Raw genomic sequence first — 17,902 nt, forward strand, 5'->3', positions numbered from 1 at the left:
GTCCAACCCCTCCCCCACCCCCCATCTCCGAGAACTCAGGGAGACATTTTTGGAGAGAATAAGCTCCAGCAGTCCCTTTCATGGGTCTCAGAAAAAAAGATGGCTCGGTTACCTAAATCTCTAGTCCCGAGCAGCCATTTGCAAGGCACCTTCACTCGGATGTTTCGCTATCACATTGTACTCTTTGCCTCCTCACCAAATATGCTTCCTCTTTTAACTATCAGATTTTGGTTAGCAGTTCTTTGTTTCCAGTCTCTGAATCAGAAATGCTAGAACCTTTACCTGGTTCTTCCCTTCAGCCCCTTTGGCCAGTATTTCATGTATTTTAAAACACTTTCCTTAACAGTATTTTCCAGAATAAGCACGTCATTTCCACTCTCCGCTGTCACACTGGACCATCGTGACGTTAGGCTTGGATTCTGCAGCTCTCTGCCAGCATCTCTTCTGAATTCCATTCTTCCCCTTTCTATTCCATTACATGCTTGTTTGAAACTGCTCTCTTCAATTATCCTACTTTCATTATTTTCTACCCAACTTGAGGACCTACCGCATTCATTACTATATATTGGGTCAAGTTCAAACATTTTTTTCTGTCCTCTAAGACCCTATTTAACCTTCTTTGTGCCTTTATAACTAACCTTAGACAATCCTTCCATGCAGATTTTAGAGACAGCTCTTTTCATTTGTCCCAAATTTATCCATTTTGAAAGAGCGTATCACTTTCCACTTCCTTGGTGAAGCCCTTAAACTCGCAACTCCAGAACTCAGAGTTGAAAGATCCAATTGATGGCAGAGAGCAGAAATAGTCAAATTCCAAAAAAAAAAACAGCTCAGGAGAAAGATGACAAATAATAATTTTAAATTCTTTGATTTTCAGGATTAGAATATATTATATAAACATGGGAGAACATATCTTAAAAGATTAAAAGAAACTTGCATGCCCTAAGTAACTACTGTAGAATGGGCAAACTGAGAACACTTTACAATTAAGTGTTTTCTGTGGCTAATAATAATATACTAATGTCAAATATCGTCATAAAGATTATCGTTACCATATTTCTTATTCAGAAACTTTGTCATGTTTTATAGCAAACACACTTGGTAATTATCTTTTATTATTCATTTATTGGCTTGTGATGTATTTTTACAAATTCCAATTTCTTATCAATAAGTGTTTAATGGATTACATTTTATGATACATTAGCAAGTACACTGCATTTTGTTAAGATAGTTATGACTCTCCACCCTCAAAATTACTCTGTGTTTGCACTGCACTAGTTAAGAGCTATTGTATGTTGCAAAAAAGAACAGTGAGCTGTAAAGTCCTGCATCTAGATAGACCTAAGTTTACATTTTATGTCTTGAATTGATAGTGGAGCCATTGAGCCACAGCGGGTTAGGGAAGCCAGGGTACCATGTTCTAGTCCTGACTTTCCTTCTGAAGAACTGTGTGACTCAATCACTAAGCCATGTTTCCTTGCAGACTGTCAAATCCTCATCAGTGAAATGAGGCAGTGTGCTCAGTAAACTTTTTCATTAGACAAATGCCTACAGAATGTGTGCCAGGAATTGTACTAGAATGCACTTCCTAAGGTTTTAGCATAGTGCCCTCTGAGGTCTGGCAGATGTTCTCTGAATGCACACTCCAGTGTGACCTGGGACTGGAAAGTCTGCACTACGGGGATGGCAGAGGTGGTATGTCCGTTCGAAAGTCTTGGCCGTCGGACCTCACTTTGAGATGGAAGGAAATGACCAAGTTAATTTTTAAAAGCAGACTCAAAATGCATACATTATAAAATAATCTGCGATGAAGGCATTTCACTAAGTTGAGCTTAATTTTACTCATTCGTTCATTTGTCCAAAGTTGCGAACATAAAAATCACTGTAGCTTTTCGATGAATACAAGGTAATTTGAAATTCTTTTATCATTAAGTATTTGTCAGTTTCTAAAGTTGCTGCCACTATTTGAATATTCTATTCATTGCCCTTGTACTGAGACTTTTTGGTCTACCTTTTTGTTCACAGTATCAGGTTCTCTTGACATTATAGAAAATCAAGTATTTTACTACCTATAACATCAGAGGGCAGGAGAAACATAGACACTGGAGACTTTTAAAAGGTGTTTCTATTTTAATTTGGAATCTAATTCTTCTGAATCAGTGCATCCAGTGCTTCCAGGGTCCCTGCAGGTCAGTGATACAGGTCTCTTCTGCAGGTCTCTTCTGCTTAGAGCTGGGCAGCTATAAGTCCTTCTGCTTCTTCCTCGCCCACAGTCCCTCCTTGCTGGGTGGAAACACCAGCCTAATAAAAATTGCTGCAAATCCCCTGCTTTCTTAGAGCATAGCCTCTCCATTCATCTACTACTGGGGAAATGAACGACCCCAAAATGAGTGGCTTAAAACAATGGTCATTTTATTATAGGTCATGATTCTATGGGTCGTAGGTTGGGGCTGGGTTGGGCTGGGCTGTTCTCCTCTTCCACATAGTGTTGATCGGGATTACTTGGTGGTATACAGTGGGTGGCTGACTTGGTCTAGAGGGTCCAAGATATCTTTGCTCCCAGGCCTGGCACCTTGGTGAGGGTGCTAGAAGGCAGACCTTACCGGGACCCGCTCCCTGTCCTGTGGTCTGAGTCCCTCTCTGTGGCCTCTCTAGAGGGTATTCAGACTGCACACGTGGGAGCTTGGGGCTGCAAAGAGATGGGAGGGAAGCTGCCGCGCTGTTCTCTCTTGCTCCGATCAGTCGGAGCACAGCCTCTGATTCAACAGGAAGGGCCAGACTCCAGCTCCCGATGGGCATCGTGTGGCAGACAACTAGCAGCCATTCTTAACAGCTGTATAGAAATGCTTCCTGTACTCAGAGCATTAAGCATAAAGGCTGTGGAGAGCCACAGGACAATATTGCACGGAGCAGGCTGGGGCGCACAGGGCTAGAAGAGCCAGCATGGGGACAGGAGGTCGGCAGGGCTGAAAGAGCCAGGCCCAGCATAGACAGGAAGGCCCCCATTCCTTCCAGGGGCAGGCGAGGGCCGGTGCTGCTGACGCACTCAGGCCAGCTCTCGCGGCACCGGCCATCCTTGTTGTCCCCTGTTGGCACTGGCCTTGCAACTTTGCCTTCTCTTTTATCTAAATGCTACAGTTGCTGAGGTTCTGATTTTTTTTTTTAATCTTAGATCTGTTGCTTTCTAATGACCTAATGATGCTGACGTTCCAAGGCACGTGTAATCTTATCAGTAAATTATTTTCAACTCACGTTGTGGAAAGGCATGTGCAATTATTTCTGAGGAAGTTTCTGGTTAATTTCTCCCTTTACCAATGCTTTTTGGTACATAGGGCAGTGATTTCTCTTTTTCATACTGAAATATTTGAGAGAGTGTTTTTCTCACAGACATGCGTGCTTACCATTGTGTTAGGAGAGAGGGTCTGTGGCAGGTGCCTTTGGACTCCTACAGTCCTCCTTGACCCATTACTCTCATCAGCACACCCAGGCCTGGAGGTCTCCCTTTGCTTTTGTCCTTTAACAGCCGTGAGTCATGGATTATCCTTTAGTGGTCTGCATTTCCACCTAACTCCTTCCTGTTTACTTCTCTTTTTTGCCATTCTTACATTACAGTTGCATTTATCTCATGGTATTGATTTTCTAGAGCAGTGGTTCTGAACACTGACTGCACATTAGAATCACATGGAGAGCTTTTAAAAGCCATTCACGCCCAGGCTCCACCCCAGAGATTCTGACTTAATTCTTCCTGAGTGAAGCCACGCATGGCTATTTTTTAAATATTTGCCATGTACAGCGAAGATGGACAATTATTGTTCCTGAACAGTGGTTGTGAAATACTAGATCCATTAGTTGTAAGTCACTAGTCTAGCCCAGACTCAGGAGAAGTTTCTTTGTACTTCTCTGTGTTTAACCTGGTTGCTTCTCCTGAATTAGTTGGTGTGAGAAAGAGATTGTATTCTGTAAATAAGAGCTGGAATCTTTGGATTTCAAGGAACAATTACTTTCGGCCTTGGGAGTTGAGAGACTTATATATTATCTATGTAAGCATGTCACATATATATAACACACATAATAAGCATATTTAAATGTCAAAGAAAAACTGATTTGATTTCAGAACTTTTGAATAATGTTGATTGCAAAGTCTTTTTTTAAAGCCAAAATCAATATAAATGAAGCTTCGTTTGTAATTCTGAGTTACTGGTGACATAACTATATTATAATTTAGAATACTTAAATAAGTTTATCAGTTTTATTGTGATGACAGATGTGGACTGCATTGCAATCACTATATTGTTATATAACAACAATAACAAGGAAGGACATTGGCTAGAAAAAACTGATTTTGAATTGCAGCTCTGCATTGACTAGGATACAACACAATTGCTCCAAATATTAATTCTCTTATTTGTAAGATGAGGTTAATGATGCTACAAGCTCAAATTACATTTATAAATGATAGTATTTGATGAATGAATAGAGTCACTTTCATTCATCTCATTTCAGGCCACATGTGACCAGCGCGGCTGCTGCTGGAATCCTCAGGGAACCATCAGTGTGCCCTGGTGCTTCTATTCTGAGAGTCATGGTTATCAAATGGAGAGTGACCTTGTAAACACCAATACAGGTAAGCAAGACCATGAGGCGGACATGCCGGACCCTCTGGAGGCTGTCTGTGTTCGGTCCAGAGGGGGGCCTTAGAGGCAGGCAGGACATTGGTCTGCCTGGCCACCCTACTACATGTGGCAGAAGGTGGGCACTGCTCTCAAGTAAGGACTGGAATCTGTTTTGGCATCAAGGAAAACGTCACTGGTGCTCTCGGGGGTTCAATTCCAACTTGATAAATATTTTATGAAAGTCAGTCAGTCAGTGTCAGTGTTCCTGGACTAAGCATCTTCTCTTCTTTCTCCCACCCTAAAATGGACAGTCAGGGGGATAACAGAAGGTGACCACTTTGGGGAGGCTCTTAGCATAGAGGAAAAGGCTTATTTCTAGTCCAGCAGGAAACTGTGGAGCCTCACCTGGCTCATCACATAGGTAGGGAGATGGCATCAATGTATATGATGACCTGTCATGTAACATGAAAATGCCTGAGAAGGAATAGTGTGCATATACAATTTGAGGGCTGAGAGTGTAAAGGGTATGGTGGTTAACACGGAATGGTTGATGGGCTAGTGGAATGAGAGTCAGGCGTTCTGGGGGAAGTTTTCAGTCGGATTTGTAGAAGAGAGGCATCATTTTTTGATAAGGTGATTTCATTGCCTTGCTTCAGACTCTGGCCCAAGGGAGTATGTATGTATGATGTGGTATCAATCTCCTCCCTTCTTTAGAAATAATGGCTTTTTCCCAGCTCCTTTGACATAAAGCTTAATTGTTATGTGGCTATGGTTTGTGAAGTTCCACAGCCAGCTTTTCTCTCTGCATACTAGGATTCACAGCCCAGTTGAAAAGGTTGCCTTCTCCATCCCGGTTTGGAAATGATGTCAACAATGTCGTCCTCACAGCAGAGTACCAGACAGCTAATCGTTTCCACTTCAAGGTTGTGTTTCTTTATTCTTTAACGCCTTTTTGAGGGGTTCTTGTTCCCTACCTCATGGCTGCAGCTACTACAAAATAAAAAATTTTGCTGATGGAGGTATTTTTCTCTACTGTCATTGTTCCTGCTCAGCACCTGCATGTTGAAGGCATCTATTGCCTGCCTTCAGTGTGGTAGCTTCCTAAACCTGGGTTGCAGAGTTGACTGGTGAGCCTTGGCTTGCATTTGGTTACCCCTGATACCGTATGAAATGCAGTTAGGAAGAAGCAAACAAGAATCATCATGGCTTTGAAAATTCTAAAGATTGTCCCTCTCTGCAGACTTACACTATATATTTCTACCTACAGACTAACTCATACCCAACTGTGAAGCATTTGAATTTGGTAGCATAGAGCATGTATTCCGACCTCAAACATACTGCCATTTGGAGCAGTGCCCTAGTTCCAGTACTGTGAGCACTGCTGCTGGGAAGCACTGGTGTTGGTAGGGGTGCTTCTGTTTGGAAAAATGGGGACTTTCTTTCCCTTCATTTTGACTTTCTTTCCCTTCATGTTCTGTACAGTTAACTGACCGGAACAAGGACAGGTATGAAGTGCCTCATGAACACGTGCAACCCTTCAAAGGGAATGCTGCTTCTCCCCTGACCTATGTGGCTGAGGTTTCCAAGCGGCCATTTGGCATCAAAGTGGTCAGAAGAAGCAACAGTCGTGTGCTGTAAGTTTTGAAAACCCATCTGGGGATCAATCAGAGCACAAAGGTTCTAGGGGTGGGAGGTTTTCAAGCCCGAGGAAGGGTGCATTTCAAAAGTATTCCTGGAGGTCCTGAGCCCACTGTTGGTGACCAGATTCTGTACCTCCAAACGTTTACTTTTCTCTGCCTGCCTTCCTCTTTTCTCCTCCTCCTTCTTCTTTTTCTCCTTTTTTTGCTATTACCAAGCATTTATTATAGCCTGGGACTTTTTCCCTTTTGTCCTGTATGATCAGTTCTCCTCTTTATTTTTCCCTTTCTTTCCCCCATCCATCTAACCAACCATCCACTGGTAACATCCACATGGGACATCTACTATAAAGTAAGAATACTGTTTGGGTCACGTGGGACAATGTCTAGGGGACAGATCTAAGAAATGTGCCATGTGGTACCTGCCCTTAAAAAGTCCCGATCTCTTGATATCCGTGGAAAAATGTTACAGGAGGGCAAACGGGGCCAACTAAATAGGACGTATCGAGTCACTGAAATACGAAGAACACTTTTTGAAGCAGTTGTGTATTCACCACTCCACTTGCCCACTTGTCCCTGCGTTTTCCATTGGTGCCTAGGTTTGACTCAAGCATTGGGCCCCTCATCTTGGCTGAGCAGTTCTTGCAGCTCTCCATCCGACTGCCTAGTGCGAACGTGTACGGTCTGGGAGAACATGTGCACCAGCAGTACCGGCATGATATGAACTGGAAGACTTGGCCCATATTTACCAGGGACACGACCCCCAATGGGGTAAGCTCTCAGGATAGGCAGCTCCCCTGGCTGTTGAGCCTCCCTTGAAGGTCACTCCTAGCAGCAGCAGCAGAGTGCAGTGGTTATGAGGAAGATTCAGGGGTTGGGGGGCTGCCTAAGTATGGATTCTAGCACTGCTACTTACTAGTTACCTGGGCAAGTTACCTGTCTGTGTCTTCAGTTCCTTGTCTAGAAAATGAGGGTAATACACTTATTTCATAGGGTTCTAATAGGAATATAATGAAGTCATATATATATAAAGTCCCTAGAAAGTGTCTGCCACATAGAAAGTGCTTAATAAATGCCAACTACTTTTCATTTTATTTTCTGTTTGCATTAACTAGTTGTGGAGAAAACATTACTCTGCACAAAATATTGGTTACTATCTTGGTATTTTGGATTGACCTTTATGAATCACCAACTTAGCAGTTTTGTGAGCAAAATAGGATAAAATACTAACTCAAATACTGTATTAATCATCCTTTGTGTGAAGAATGAAGAATGTTTAGGGCTGTGAAAGAATAGAAGGAATAGAGTTCTGTTGTTTTTATTGTTTTATTTATTATTTATTTATTTCATTTTGTTGGACTGCTAAAACCCAAAGCAGAGTTGCTTCTAGATTCTGTAGTGCTGCACACAGATCTTGTGTAGCAGCTTTCCTGTTAAGAAGAAACTCGTGGCTGCATGAAAGGGGTTCATAGGAACAATTTATTAAGTGACTATATGTATATATAAAATCTCTATTTACCAGAACTCTGAAAAAATAAGTATAACTTACTCCACTTAACAGATGAGGAAACCAAGGCTCAGAAAACCAAATAAATAGCCCAGTATTTTAAAAAAATCGAGGTTTGTAAGTAACAGAGATACGAGGTAAACTCTCATCTCTGGTCTAACATAAAGCCCAGGCTCCTTGTTGTACCATATGCTCATCAGAGAAACAGAAAATATGTTGAGTCAGAGCAGCTCACCTGAGAATGCTTACTGAGGGTTGTTTAATAAGGAGCCTCAGATCCCTGCTACTTGAACGGCACCACCATGTGACAAATGTGGGCTCTTAGCTCCTCCTTCCATCTACTGAATTCGAATCTGCAGTTAACTAAGATTCTTATGTAATCCGCATGCACACCAGTTTTTGAGAAATGCTATTCTAGCGCAGTGATTTCAAACATAACTACTCATTGAAATCACCTAGGAATTTAACAAAATATCAGTGGCTGCTTTCACCCTCAGGAATTTAGTTTAACTGGGCTGGGATGCAGCCCAGGTTGAGAACTACTGTCCTAAAGACTGAAAGACCAGATATCTCAAGTAGAGTTCCATTCAGTTGCACCTTAGCTTGATGGAGCTTCTGCAGATGGGGTTAGGTGAAGCCCCTGTGAGAGAAGAGCTTTTCTGAACTACAGTTTCAAACTTCTTGTTCTCCTGCATCCTAACAGATGCCTGAAGCTCTCCCATTCCCACAAGACAAATAGTCGTAACAGGATCATCCAATAAGAGAACACCAATAGATCTTCTATTTTAAGAACTTATTTGTGTCTCCTCTAACCATGAGTTCCCTATCATTCACTCACATGATTAACACTGATCTCTTAAGTCATGTCTAGCTATGTGGGGTTTAGATTATAAAATTGTAAATTTTGGGTTTTGATAGGATTGATTATTTTTCTGCAGGATGGAACGAACTTGTATGGCGCTCAGACATTCTTCCTGTGTCTTGAAGATACAAGTGGATTGTCCTTTGGGGTGTTTCTGATGAACAGCAATGCCATGGGTAAAGGACTAATTTAATACCATGAAAACAAAGCATAGCAGATTTTCAGTCCCTTTCTCACTATGATAAAGCAATAGCTGAGCCACAGCTTAGGGTCTTGTGTGTTCTTTGATTGTCCCATCTCTCCCTCATTGCCTGTTAATCCATGGTAGGGTTAACATGGTTGGTCCATGAGTAGGGGTTCCCACCTAGCTTCTGATTTTCCTGAATCTATTTCCTCTGTTGGAATATTTCCTATTACAGAGTTAAGACAGCTAACTCTTTCATATAATCTACTCAAAGGCAATTTCTACGAATTTGTTCTTCTCCCTGCTTAGACTTGCATCCAGTAGAAGGTTCCAATAAGTTCTGGTAGGAAACAGGCAGTTGCTGTGGACCTACCGACCACAGTAGCTGGGCAGAAGCAGGTAGCTACAACCGAGCAGTGGCTGTTCCATTCAGGTGCTTCGAAGGTAGCAAGGTTAAGTGGGGTGGCAAGGGTTGTGCAGAGTAAGATCATGTTGTTTAAGACCAAACATGAGACCCATCATAGGATTCCAGAAGTACATACTGTACCTAGTTTTGAAGGCTTTAGATTAGATCAGAGATTCTCACCTTTTTTTCCTGCTTGCACACATAGTGGTAGATCCCAGTGGCAATGGATCAATTGTCACAGGGAAAGAGAAGGTGTATCAGAATCTCCCAGGGTTGATGGTGGGCATAGATATTGATTCCCACCCTCTTCCAAGTGAGAATCAATGGACTAGATGAGTGCTACTCAAAACATGGCCCATGGATGGTTCACAAACTGTTTCAGGTCTATAGTAAGATGAGTATAGAAATTTAAATAAACACTTTAATTAAAATAAAAATTTAAATAAAATTTGTTGCATCCAAATGTTTGATGAAATCTTTTTCTAGTAATTCATTACATTATTTTATAAAATATCAGCTTGCAAAAAAATGGAATTTAGAAGCTAAAAATCTGATCCTTCACCACAGATTGTTTGAGAATCACTCTAGGTGATCTAAGATGATTCTAAGATAACCTAATAGACTCTTCAATGATTCTGAGATGACTAATAGCCTAAGAAAAGACTGATAATCCAAGGATTGTACACTTTCAGGTAGTTGGAAAGAACAGGAAACAAGTGAAGTCAGGCTTGAAGGTAAAGGTCTCAGGATCCTAGATATTCTGAGTTGCTCTTATGACCAGAGAGTACATTTCAGTAGATCTTGGGGTCTTTGATCACTAAAGGCAAACCATGGCTATGGGGAGACTTCAGCTTTGAGCACTGTGAATGGGGCTTAGAAGGACTTTGAAGTTATAGTATAAGCTATGCTTATACTATAGTCGGGCTCTTGCTTGAAGTGAGATGCATTGAGCAGGTACTGCAGTGTGTCCAGTTCTGTTATATTCCTACAGTAATGATATGGTGTGGGGTGAGAACAGCATTCTGTAGTTAGGAATGTCAGAGAAGAAAATTTTTTCCCCTACCCTCATAGCTCCAGTATTTGAGGGCCTGGGAGTCAAACTGACAAAAGACAGGTTAGCAAGAGAAATGAACAGAGCTTATTTACACATGCAGCGTGCATACCCACAAGAGTGCTAGTGAAGAGTAACTCAAAGGGGTGATTAGAATTTGGGGCTTAGACATCCTAAGAGGTTAAGAGACAGAGGAGAAAGGCATTCATGATAAAACAAATGACTGCTTAGAAGAATGGGCACTTAGGGGAAAACAAAAGACTTTTTGGAAAGAAAGATGAGCCCATAGGAGAGTCTCTGGGAAATGATATTTTTGTGTTGGTGTTTGTTTTGGCGTGGCGCCAGCCTGTCGTCTCAGCGAAGGACTTGAGTTGCTCTGACCCTCCCTGAGTAATGGCGCTGTGCTCGTAATTTCTCTCCATGACTTCTTCTCATTATCTAAGGCTCTACAATCATCATGATCTAGGGTTATCTAGGTTTCTAAATCATAAATCCCCTCTCCATAGGGTATTTCAGAAACTCAAATGTCTTTAGCTTAAAATAATTTCTATGCTACAATAGCTTATTCTGGACCCCTTCCTGAAACTGGTTGCTTTTTCCTGACAGCCTGGGTCCTGACACAAGAGTTGAGATGCTCCAGACACCAATTATCAAACTCATCATAAAATCAAGGCTTTGAGTCTCATGAGGGTGGACTTTGGTCATCAGAGTCTGTCCCTTTGCATACAAAATCTGGGGCATTAGGATCACTTTGTTAATGTTCAGATGATTGGTGATCCTCTGGTGGGAAACTTTGTAATTATCAATCTGGAATAAATTCTAATTTTTATTTTCTTCATTTTTAATCATTCAAGAGGTTGCCCTCCAGCCCACCCCAGCTGTCACCTACCGCACCACTGGGGGTGTTCTCGACTTCTATGTGTTCTTAGGAAACACTCCAGAGCAAGTTGTTCAAGAATATCTAGAGGTAAACTTGTGATTTCATGATTATGGCTAAGGGACTACTAAAGAGCAATAAGAAAAGTAAATTTAATATGCAAGTGTGACTTAATAAAAGTCTGCTATTACAAATGGGCCCTACCCTTAATGATTTTTAAAGGGTCTAGGGAAATAGACTTTCTAACAATAATAAAATAGTGTGTGGAAAATAGAATGTGTTTTGTGTCCCCAGGCCAATGCTCAGAAATCGTTATTAAAAATGAATATTTATTAATTTCAATATCAAATATTTCAGCTCATTGGACGGCCAGCCCTGCCCTCGTACTGGGCGCTCGGCTTTCATCTCAGTCGTTATGATTATGGATCCCTGGAGAACATGAGAGGAGTCGTGGAGAGAAATCGTGCAGCCCAGCTCCCTTACGTAAGCAAGGCTTTCAAAAATCCTCCAAAAATAAAATAAGAACAACTGTTTACACTTTGTCCCCTGAGTTTCTTCTAAATATAATAAAAAGATTTTTGTATATTCAGAAAGTTTGACTTTTTTGTTGAGCCAGCCTTTCCCTTAAAGAATTGGTTCTTTTTAGTGGAAAATAATACTCAGCAATCATAACTGTGGGGTTTAGGAGACAATCTGTTTGTATCTCTGTTTTTCTTATCATATGTTTTATTAGTAAAATTTTCTAGTGCACACTGTATTCACTACGTTTTACATGTTTTTATTTGAGTTCTCAAAACATTTCTTTCCCTCATTTGAAAGAGCAAAAGGATGCAGTACATACATGTAATACAATATCTTATGTTCTGAGTATGTCTATGATACAATAGAGAGTGGGGTTTTATAAGAGATGTAAAGAGAAAAGCCCAGTAGTCTCCAGAATTATCCTCTTCTGCCTATGACCCCATCCCCTTGGAGGCAGACATGTAGGTCTGAGAGCAAGATTCAGTTTCATTCTGCTCCAATATTTTCATACAAGTAAAATTAGGAAAGAATAAATGCCAGAGGAAATTTGAAGTAGAAGAGGAACACCAAAACGAAATGGGGGATAGTAAGCCAGAGAAAAGATGGAGAGACAGCACCCTCTCCCCTTTGTTTTGTGGCTGGAGAAGGATTTCGGTAATGGATGTTTTTGATATCCTTGGGGATATATTATAATTGTGGTTTGTTTGTTAGATTGGTTTTTCATGCTGGAAAGCCAGACAACAAGGTAGGATGAGCAGTTAACCTGATTCCAGGGGTGGGGTCCAGCTTGGGAAATAATGGGTCATTTGGTTTTGAAATTACTCTGGGAGAAAAAGCACTTAGATGCCAGGGACTGATGAAGAACTTTAGGGCCCAGCACAGACTCAGTGTGTATCATGACTAATAGCAGTAATAATTGGACCGACTCATTTTAACAGGGCAATTAATTCCCAGGCGCTAAATTGTGGACTTTTGTGATTTCTTTCAGGATGTGCAGCACGCTGATATTGATTATATGGATGAGAGGAAGGACTTCACTTATGACCCAGTGCATTTTAAAGGCTTCCCTGAGTTCGCCAGGGAGCTGCACAATAATAGACAGAGACTGGTCCTCATTGTGGTATGTGGCATCGTTGTTTTCCCCCAAATCACTACTTGCCCTGCCGTGTCATTCCACTCATGTCCCCCACTTCCCAGCCCCTTTTCGTGCCTCTGGCTTAAAGCTAGGTTCTTCACTGTATTTTTTTCTGTCTTAGGATCCAGCTATCTCCAATAACTCTTCCTCAAGTAAGCCCTATGGCCCATATGACCGGGGTTCCACTATGAAGATATGGGTGAATGCTGCAGATGGAGTGACCCCAGTCACTGGGGAGGTGAGCTAATGGGGAAACCAGGGGCTGGCAGAGGAGCTGTGGCAGCATGTGTGTGTATGTAAATTGCTTTGTTTTACATTTTCCGATGCCTTATGTATACTGGGGATAACTTTCCCTTGTCCTTCATCCCCAGAAATCTACCAGCTATCCTAGCTCACACATTCCCTTCACAGCCAAGTCCCTTTAAAGAGTAGCCAACACGAAGAGTGTCCACTGCCTCCCCTCCTGGAAGCTCTTCGACTGACCACAGTCCGCTCCCCATCTCATCCCCAGCACTGTGCTGAAAGGGCACCAGTTACCTCCTAATTGCTGGATCCGACAGGACTGTTCGTTCCTCATCTCACTCGACTTCTCTGTAGTGTCTGACAGGTTGGACTACATCTTCCTCAAACTATTATTTGTCCATGTTGTCCATGTCTGTTATCTGCTGGCTCACTTCTAATACCTCCGCTGAGCCGAGTCCTGGCGTCTGAGAGGAAGCAGATAGGAGAGGACAGGAGAGTAACTGAAGCTGAGAACCCACGAGTTGTAGTGAAGCACTTGAATTTATAGGTATTCTCTCATTTGCCATTCCTGGAACTGGGAGCAGAGAGAGGCAGAGGGAATGGTGAAACAGAGTTGAAGATTAGCAAGCTGAACAACGGCTGTATCCATGGACTTTTTCATTTAGGATTCAACCTCTTTTTTTTTTTTTTGTAGATAATTATTTTTTATTGAAGGGTAGTTGACACACAGTATTACATTAGTTTCAGGTGTACAACACAGTGATTCAACATTTATATACATGATAATTCTAGGTACCAGCTATCACCATACCAAGTTGTTACAATATCTTGACTATATTCCTTATGCTATACATTACATCCCGGTGACTTATTTATTTTACAATTGGAAGTGTGTACTTTTTTTTTTTTTCTGTGAGGGCATCTCTCATATTTATTGATCAAATGGTTGTTAACAACAATAAAATTCTGTATAGGGGAGTCAATGCTCAATGCACAATCATTAATCCACCCCAAGCCTAGTTTTCGTCAGTCTCCAATCTTCTGAAGCATAACGAGCAAGTTCTTACATGGAGAACAAATTCTTACATAGTGAATAAGTTACATAGTGAACAGTACAAGGGCAGCCATCACAGAAACTTTCGGTTTTGCTCATGCATTATGAACTATAAACAGTCAGTTCAAATATGAATACTCATTTGGTTTTTATACTTGATTTATATGTGGATACCACATTTCTCTCTTTATTATTATTATTTTTAATAAAATGCTGAAGTGGTAGGTAGATATAAGATAAAGGTAGAAAACATAGTTTAGTGTTGTAAGAGAGCAAATGTAGATGATCAGGTGTATGCCTGTAGACTATGTGTTAAACCAAGCTAGACAAGGGCAATAAAACATCCACGTATGCAGAAGATTTCTCTCAGAACAGGGGGGGTGAGGCTCTAAGCCTCACCTCTGTTGATCCCCAATTTCTCACATGATGACCCCCCTGCGACTGTGCCTGTCTTAGGTTGTTCCTCCCTTGAGGAATCTTACCCGTCTCTGGCTAACCAGTCATCTTCTGGGGCCATACAGGGAAATGTTAAGTTGGTAAGTGAGAGAGAAGCCTTATTGTTTGAAAAGGTTAGCTTTTTACTTCTTTGCATATTTATGCCCTGTGGCTTCTATGCCCAGCATTTGTCTTGAGGTATCTTTACCACTTGGAAGAATTATGATACTCGGTAAATTTGATATGAGGCACGAATTCTATTTAAGGGTTGTAATTAGGAAGGAAGAAGAAAAGCTATAGAAGTGGCAGGCGGAAGAAAACATGGGAAGATTGATTATTTCTTTGACATACCTTCTTGTAGAGTAACTTCAGCATGTATAGGTTTTAAACTACTACTTAAATTGCGCACACACATTAACATAATAGGAGTATAGTTACATAACCAAAGCATACCTGTAATTACCAGCCATCTCCAGTGAAACCAAGAAACCCAGTTAGGCACCTTAGGCATTTGTGAAAACTTATCTATGATATGGTGGATATTGTCCAACTGAACTTGAACAGTCTGAGAGAAATCAGACAAATTAAAACAACCCATTTCTGGAGACTGTTCACATGCCATATGTTCTTTTACCAGTAAATAGTCTGTAGTCGTAAGATTTTGGAGTGCTACAATTTGCACTTCTCCTAATTCTTGGTTGAGTTCCAACAGTATAGATCCTGTCAAATTTGTTGTTTTACTGTATGCACAGGCCAGCTTAGATATCTCCTTCTTCATTCCCATGGCAAGTCCGGGAACTGATGGGATGAGTGCATCTACAGCTGTAGCAGTGCGTGGATCTTTGTTGGGGTTTTTTGATAATCATCTTCTGTCATGAGTCTTCCAGACAGTGCTGATGTTGGAAGTTCTTTTTCATATCGTATCTTAGTTCATTTTCTGGGTATCCAAATTAGGCTTTGATCCTCTGTGTAAAGACAAACAGGCCCTTTGACACTTTTATATGCCCTTTAAACCCTTGTGTAGAACTCACTGGAGGTCACCACACAGGAACTGCCTTTTTTGTTGTTGTTGTTATCATTAACCTACCCTTACATGATGAATATTATGTTTACTAGGCTCTCCCCTATACCAGGTCCCCCCTATAAACCCCTTTACAGTCACTGTCCATCAGCATAGCAAAACGTTGTATAATCACTACTTGCCTTCTCTGTGTTGTACAGTCCTCCCCTTTCTCCCACCCCCCCCTTATGCATGCTAATCTTAATATCCCCCTTCTTCTTCCCCCCCTTATCCCTCCCTGCCCACCCATCCTCCCCAGTCCCTTTCCCTTTGGTACCTGTTAGTCCATTCTTGAGTTCTGTGATTCTGCTGCTGTTTTGTTCCTTCAGTTTTTCCTTTGTACTTATATTCCACAGATGAGTGAAATCATTTGGTATTTCTCTTTCTCCGCTTGGCTTGTTTCACTGAGCATAATACCCTCCAGCTCCATCCATGTTGCTGCAAATGGTAGGATTTGCCCTTTTCTTATGGCTGAGTAGTATTCCATTTTGTATATGTACCACTTCTTCTTTATCCATTCATCTATTGATGGACATTTAGGTTGCTTCCAATTCTTGGCTATTGTAAATAGTGCTGTGATAAACATAGGGGTGCATTGGTCTTTCTCAAACTTGATTGCTGCATTCTTAGGGTAAATTCCTAGGAGTGCAATTCCTGGGTCAAATGGTAAGTCTGTTTTGAGCATTTTGAGGAACCTCCATACTGCTTTCCACAATGGTTAAACTAGTTTACATTCCCACCAGCAGTGTTGGAGGGTTCCCCTTTGTCCACAGCCTCACCAACATTTGTTGTTGTTTGTCTTTTGGATGGCAGCCATCCTTACTGGTGTGAGGTGATACCTCATTGTAGTTTTAATTTGCATTTCTCTGATAATTAGCAATGTGGAGCATCTTTTCATGTGTCTGTTGGCCATCTGTATTTCTTTTTTGGAGAACTGTCTGTTCAGTTCCTCTGCCCATTTTTTAATTGGGTTATTTGTTTTTTGTTTGTTGAGGTGTGTGAGCTCTTTATATATTCTGGACGTCAAGCCCTTATCGGATGTGTCATTTTCAAATATATTCTCCCATACTGTAGGGATCCTTTTTGTTCTATTGATGGTGTCTTTTGCTGTACAGAAGCTTTTCAGCTTAATATAGTCCCACTTGTTCATTTTTGCTGTTGTTTTCCTTGCCCGGGGAGATATGTTCAAGAAGAGGTCACTCACGTTTATGTCTAAGAGGTTTTTGCCTATGTTTTCTTCCAAGAGTTTAATGGTTTCATGACTTACATTCAGGTCTTTGATCCATTTTGAGTTTACTTTTGTATATGGGGTTAAACAATGGTCCAGTTTCATTCTCCTACATGTAGCTGTCCAGTTTTGCCAGCACCACCTGTTGAAGAGACTGTCATTTTGCCATTGTATGTCCATGGCTCCTTTATCAAATATTAATTGACCATATATGTCTGGGTTAATGTCTGGATTCTTTAGTCTGTTCCATTGGTCTGTGGCTGTGCTCTTGTGCCATTACCAAATTGTCTTGATTACTATGGCTTTATAGTAGAGCTTGAAGTTGGGGAGTGAGATCCCCCCTACTTTATTCTTCTTTCTCAGGATGGCTTTGGCTATTCGGGGTCTTTGGTGTTTCCATATGAGTTTTTGAATTATTTATTCCAGTTCATTGAAGAATGTTGCTGGTAGTTTCATAGGGATTGCATCAAATCTGTATATTGCTTTGGGCAGGATGGCCATTTTGACAATATTAATTCTTCCTAGCCATGAGCATGGGATGTGTTTCCATCTGTTAGTGTCCCCTTTAATTTCTCTTAAGAGTGACTTGTAGTTTTCAGAGTATAAGTCTTTCACTTCTTTGGTTAGGTTTATTCCTAGGTATTTTATTTTTTTTGATGCAATTGTGAATGGAGTTGTTTTCCTGATTTCTCTTTCTGTTGGTTCATTGTTAGTGTATAGGAAAGCGACAGATTTCTGTGTGTTGATTTTGTATCCTGCAACTTTGCTGTATTCCGATATCAGGTCTAGTAGTTTTGGGGTGGAGTCTTTAGGGTTTTTTATGTACAGTATCATGTCATCTGCAAATAGTGACAGTTTAACTTCTTCTTTACCAATCTGGATTCCTTGTATTTCTTTGTTTTGTCTGATTGCCGTGGCTAGGACCTCCAGTACTATGTTAAATAACAGTGAGGAGAGTGGGCATCCCTGTCTAGTTCCCAATCTCAGAGGAAATGCTTTCAGTTTCTCGCTGTTCAATATAATGTTGGCTGTGGGTTTATCATAGATGGCCTTTATTATGTTGAGGTACTTGCCCTCTATTCCCATTT

General features: G+C 41.1%; 1 protein-coding gene across 1 annotated transcript in view; it reads left to right on the plus strand.

Moving 5' to 3' along the window:
* The window catches only part of LOC118932546 (probable maltase-glucoamylase 2), a 189,158-nt gene that overhangs the window by 17,020 nt on the left and 154,236 nt on the right, over positions 1-17,902 (plus strand). The window contains exons 4-12 of the mRNA XM_036926117.2: positions 4,504-4,624; positions 5,427-5,536; positions 6,096-6,247; positions 6,850-7,021; positions 8,696-8,795; positions 11,115-11,227; positions 11,495-11,620; positions 12,648-12,779; positions 12,916-13,032. Of these exons, the coding sequence (XP_036782012.2) occupies positions 4,504-4,624; positions 5,427-5,536; positions 6,096-6,247; positions 6,850-7,021; positions 8,696-8,795; positions 11,115-11,227; positions 11,495-11,620; positions 12,648-12,779; positions 12,916-13,032 (1,143 nt within the window). The remainder of the gene's footprint in view (positions 1-4,503; positions 4,625-5,426; positions 5,537-6,095; positions 6,248-6,849; positions 7,022-8,695; positions 8,796-11,114; positions 11,228-11,494; positions 11,621-12,647; positions 12,780-12,915; positions 13,033-17,902) is intronic.

Source organism: Manis pentadactyla, chromosome 7, assembly GCF_030020395.1.
Source record: "Manis pentadactyla isolate mManPen7 chromosome 7, mManPen7.hap1, whole genome shotgun sequence".
NCBI classification, from domain to species: Eukaryota; Metazoa; Chordata; class Mammalia; order Pholidota; family Manidae; genus Manis; species Manis pentadactyla.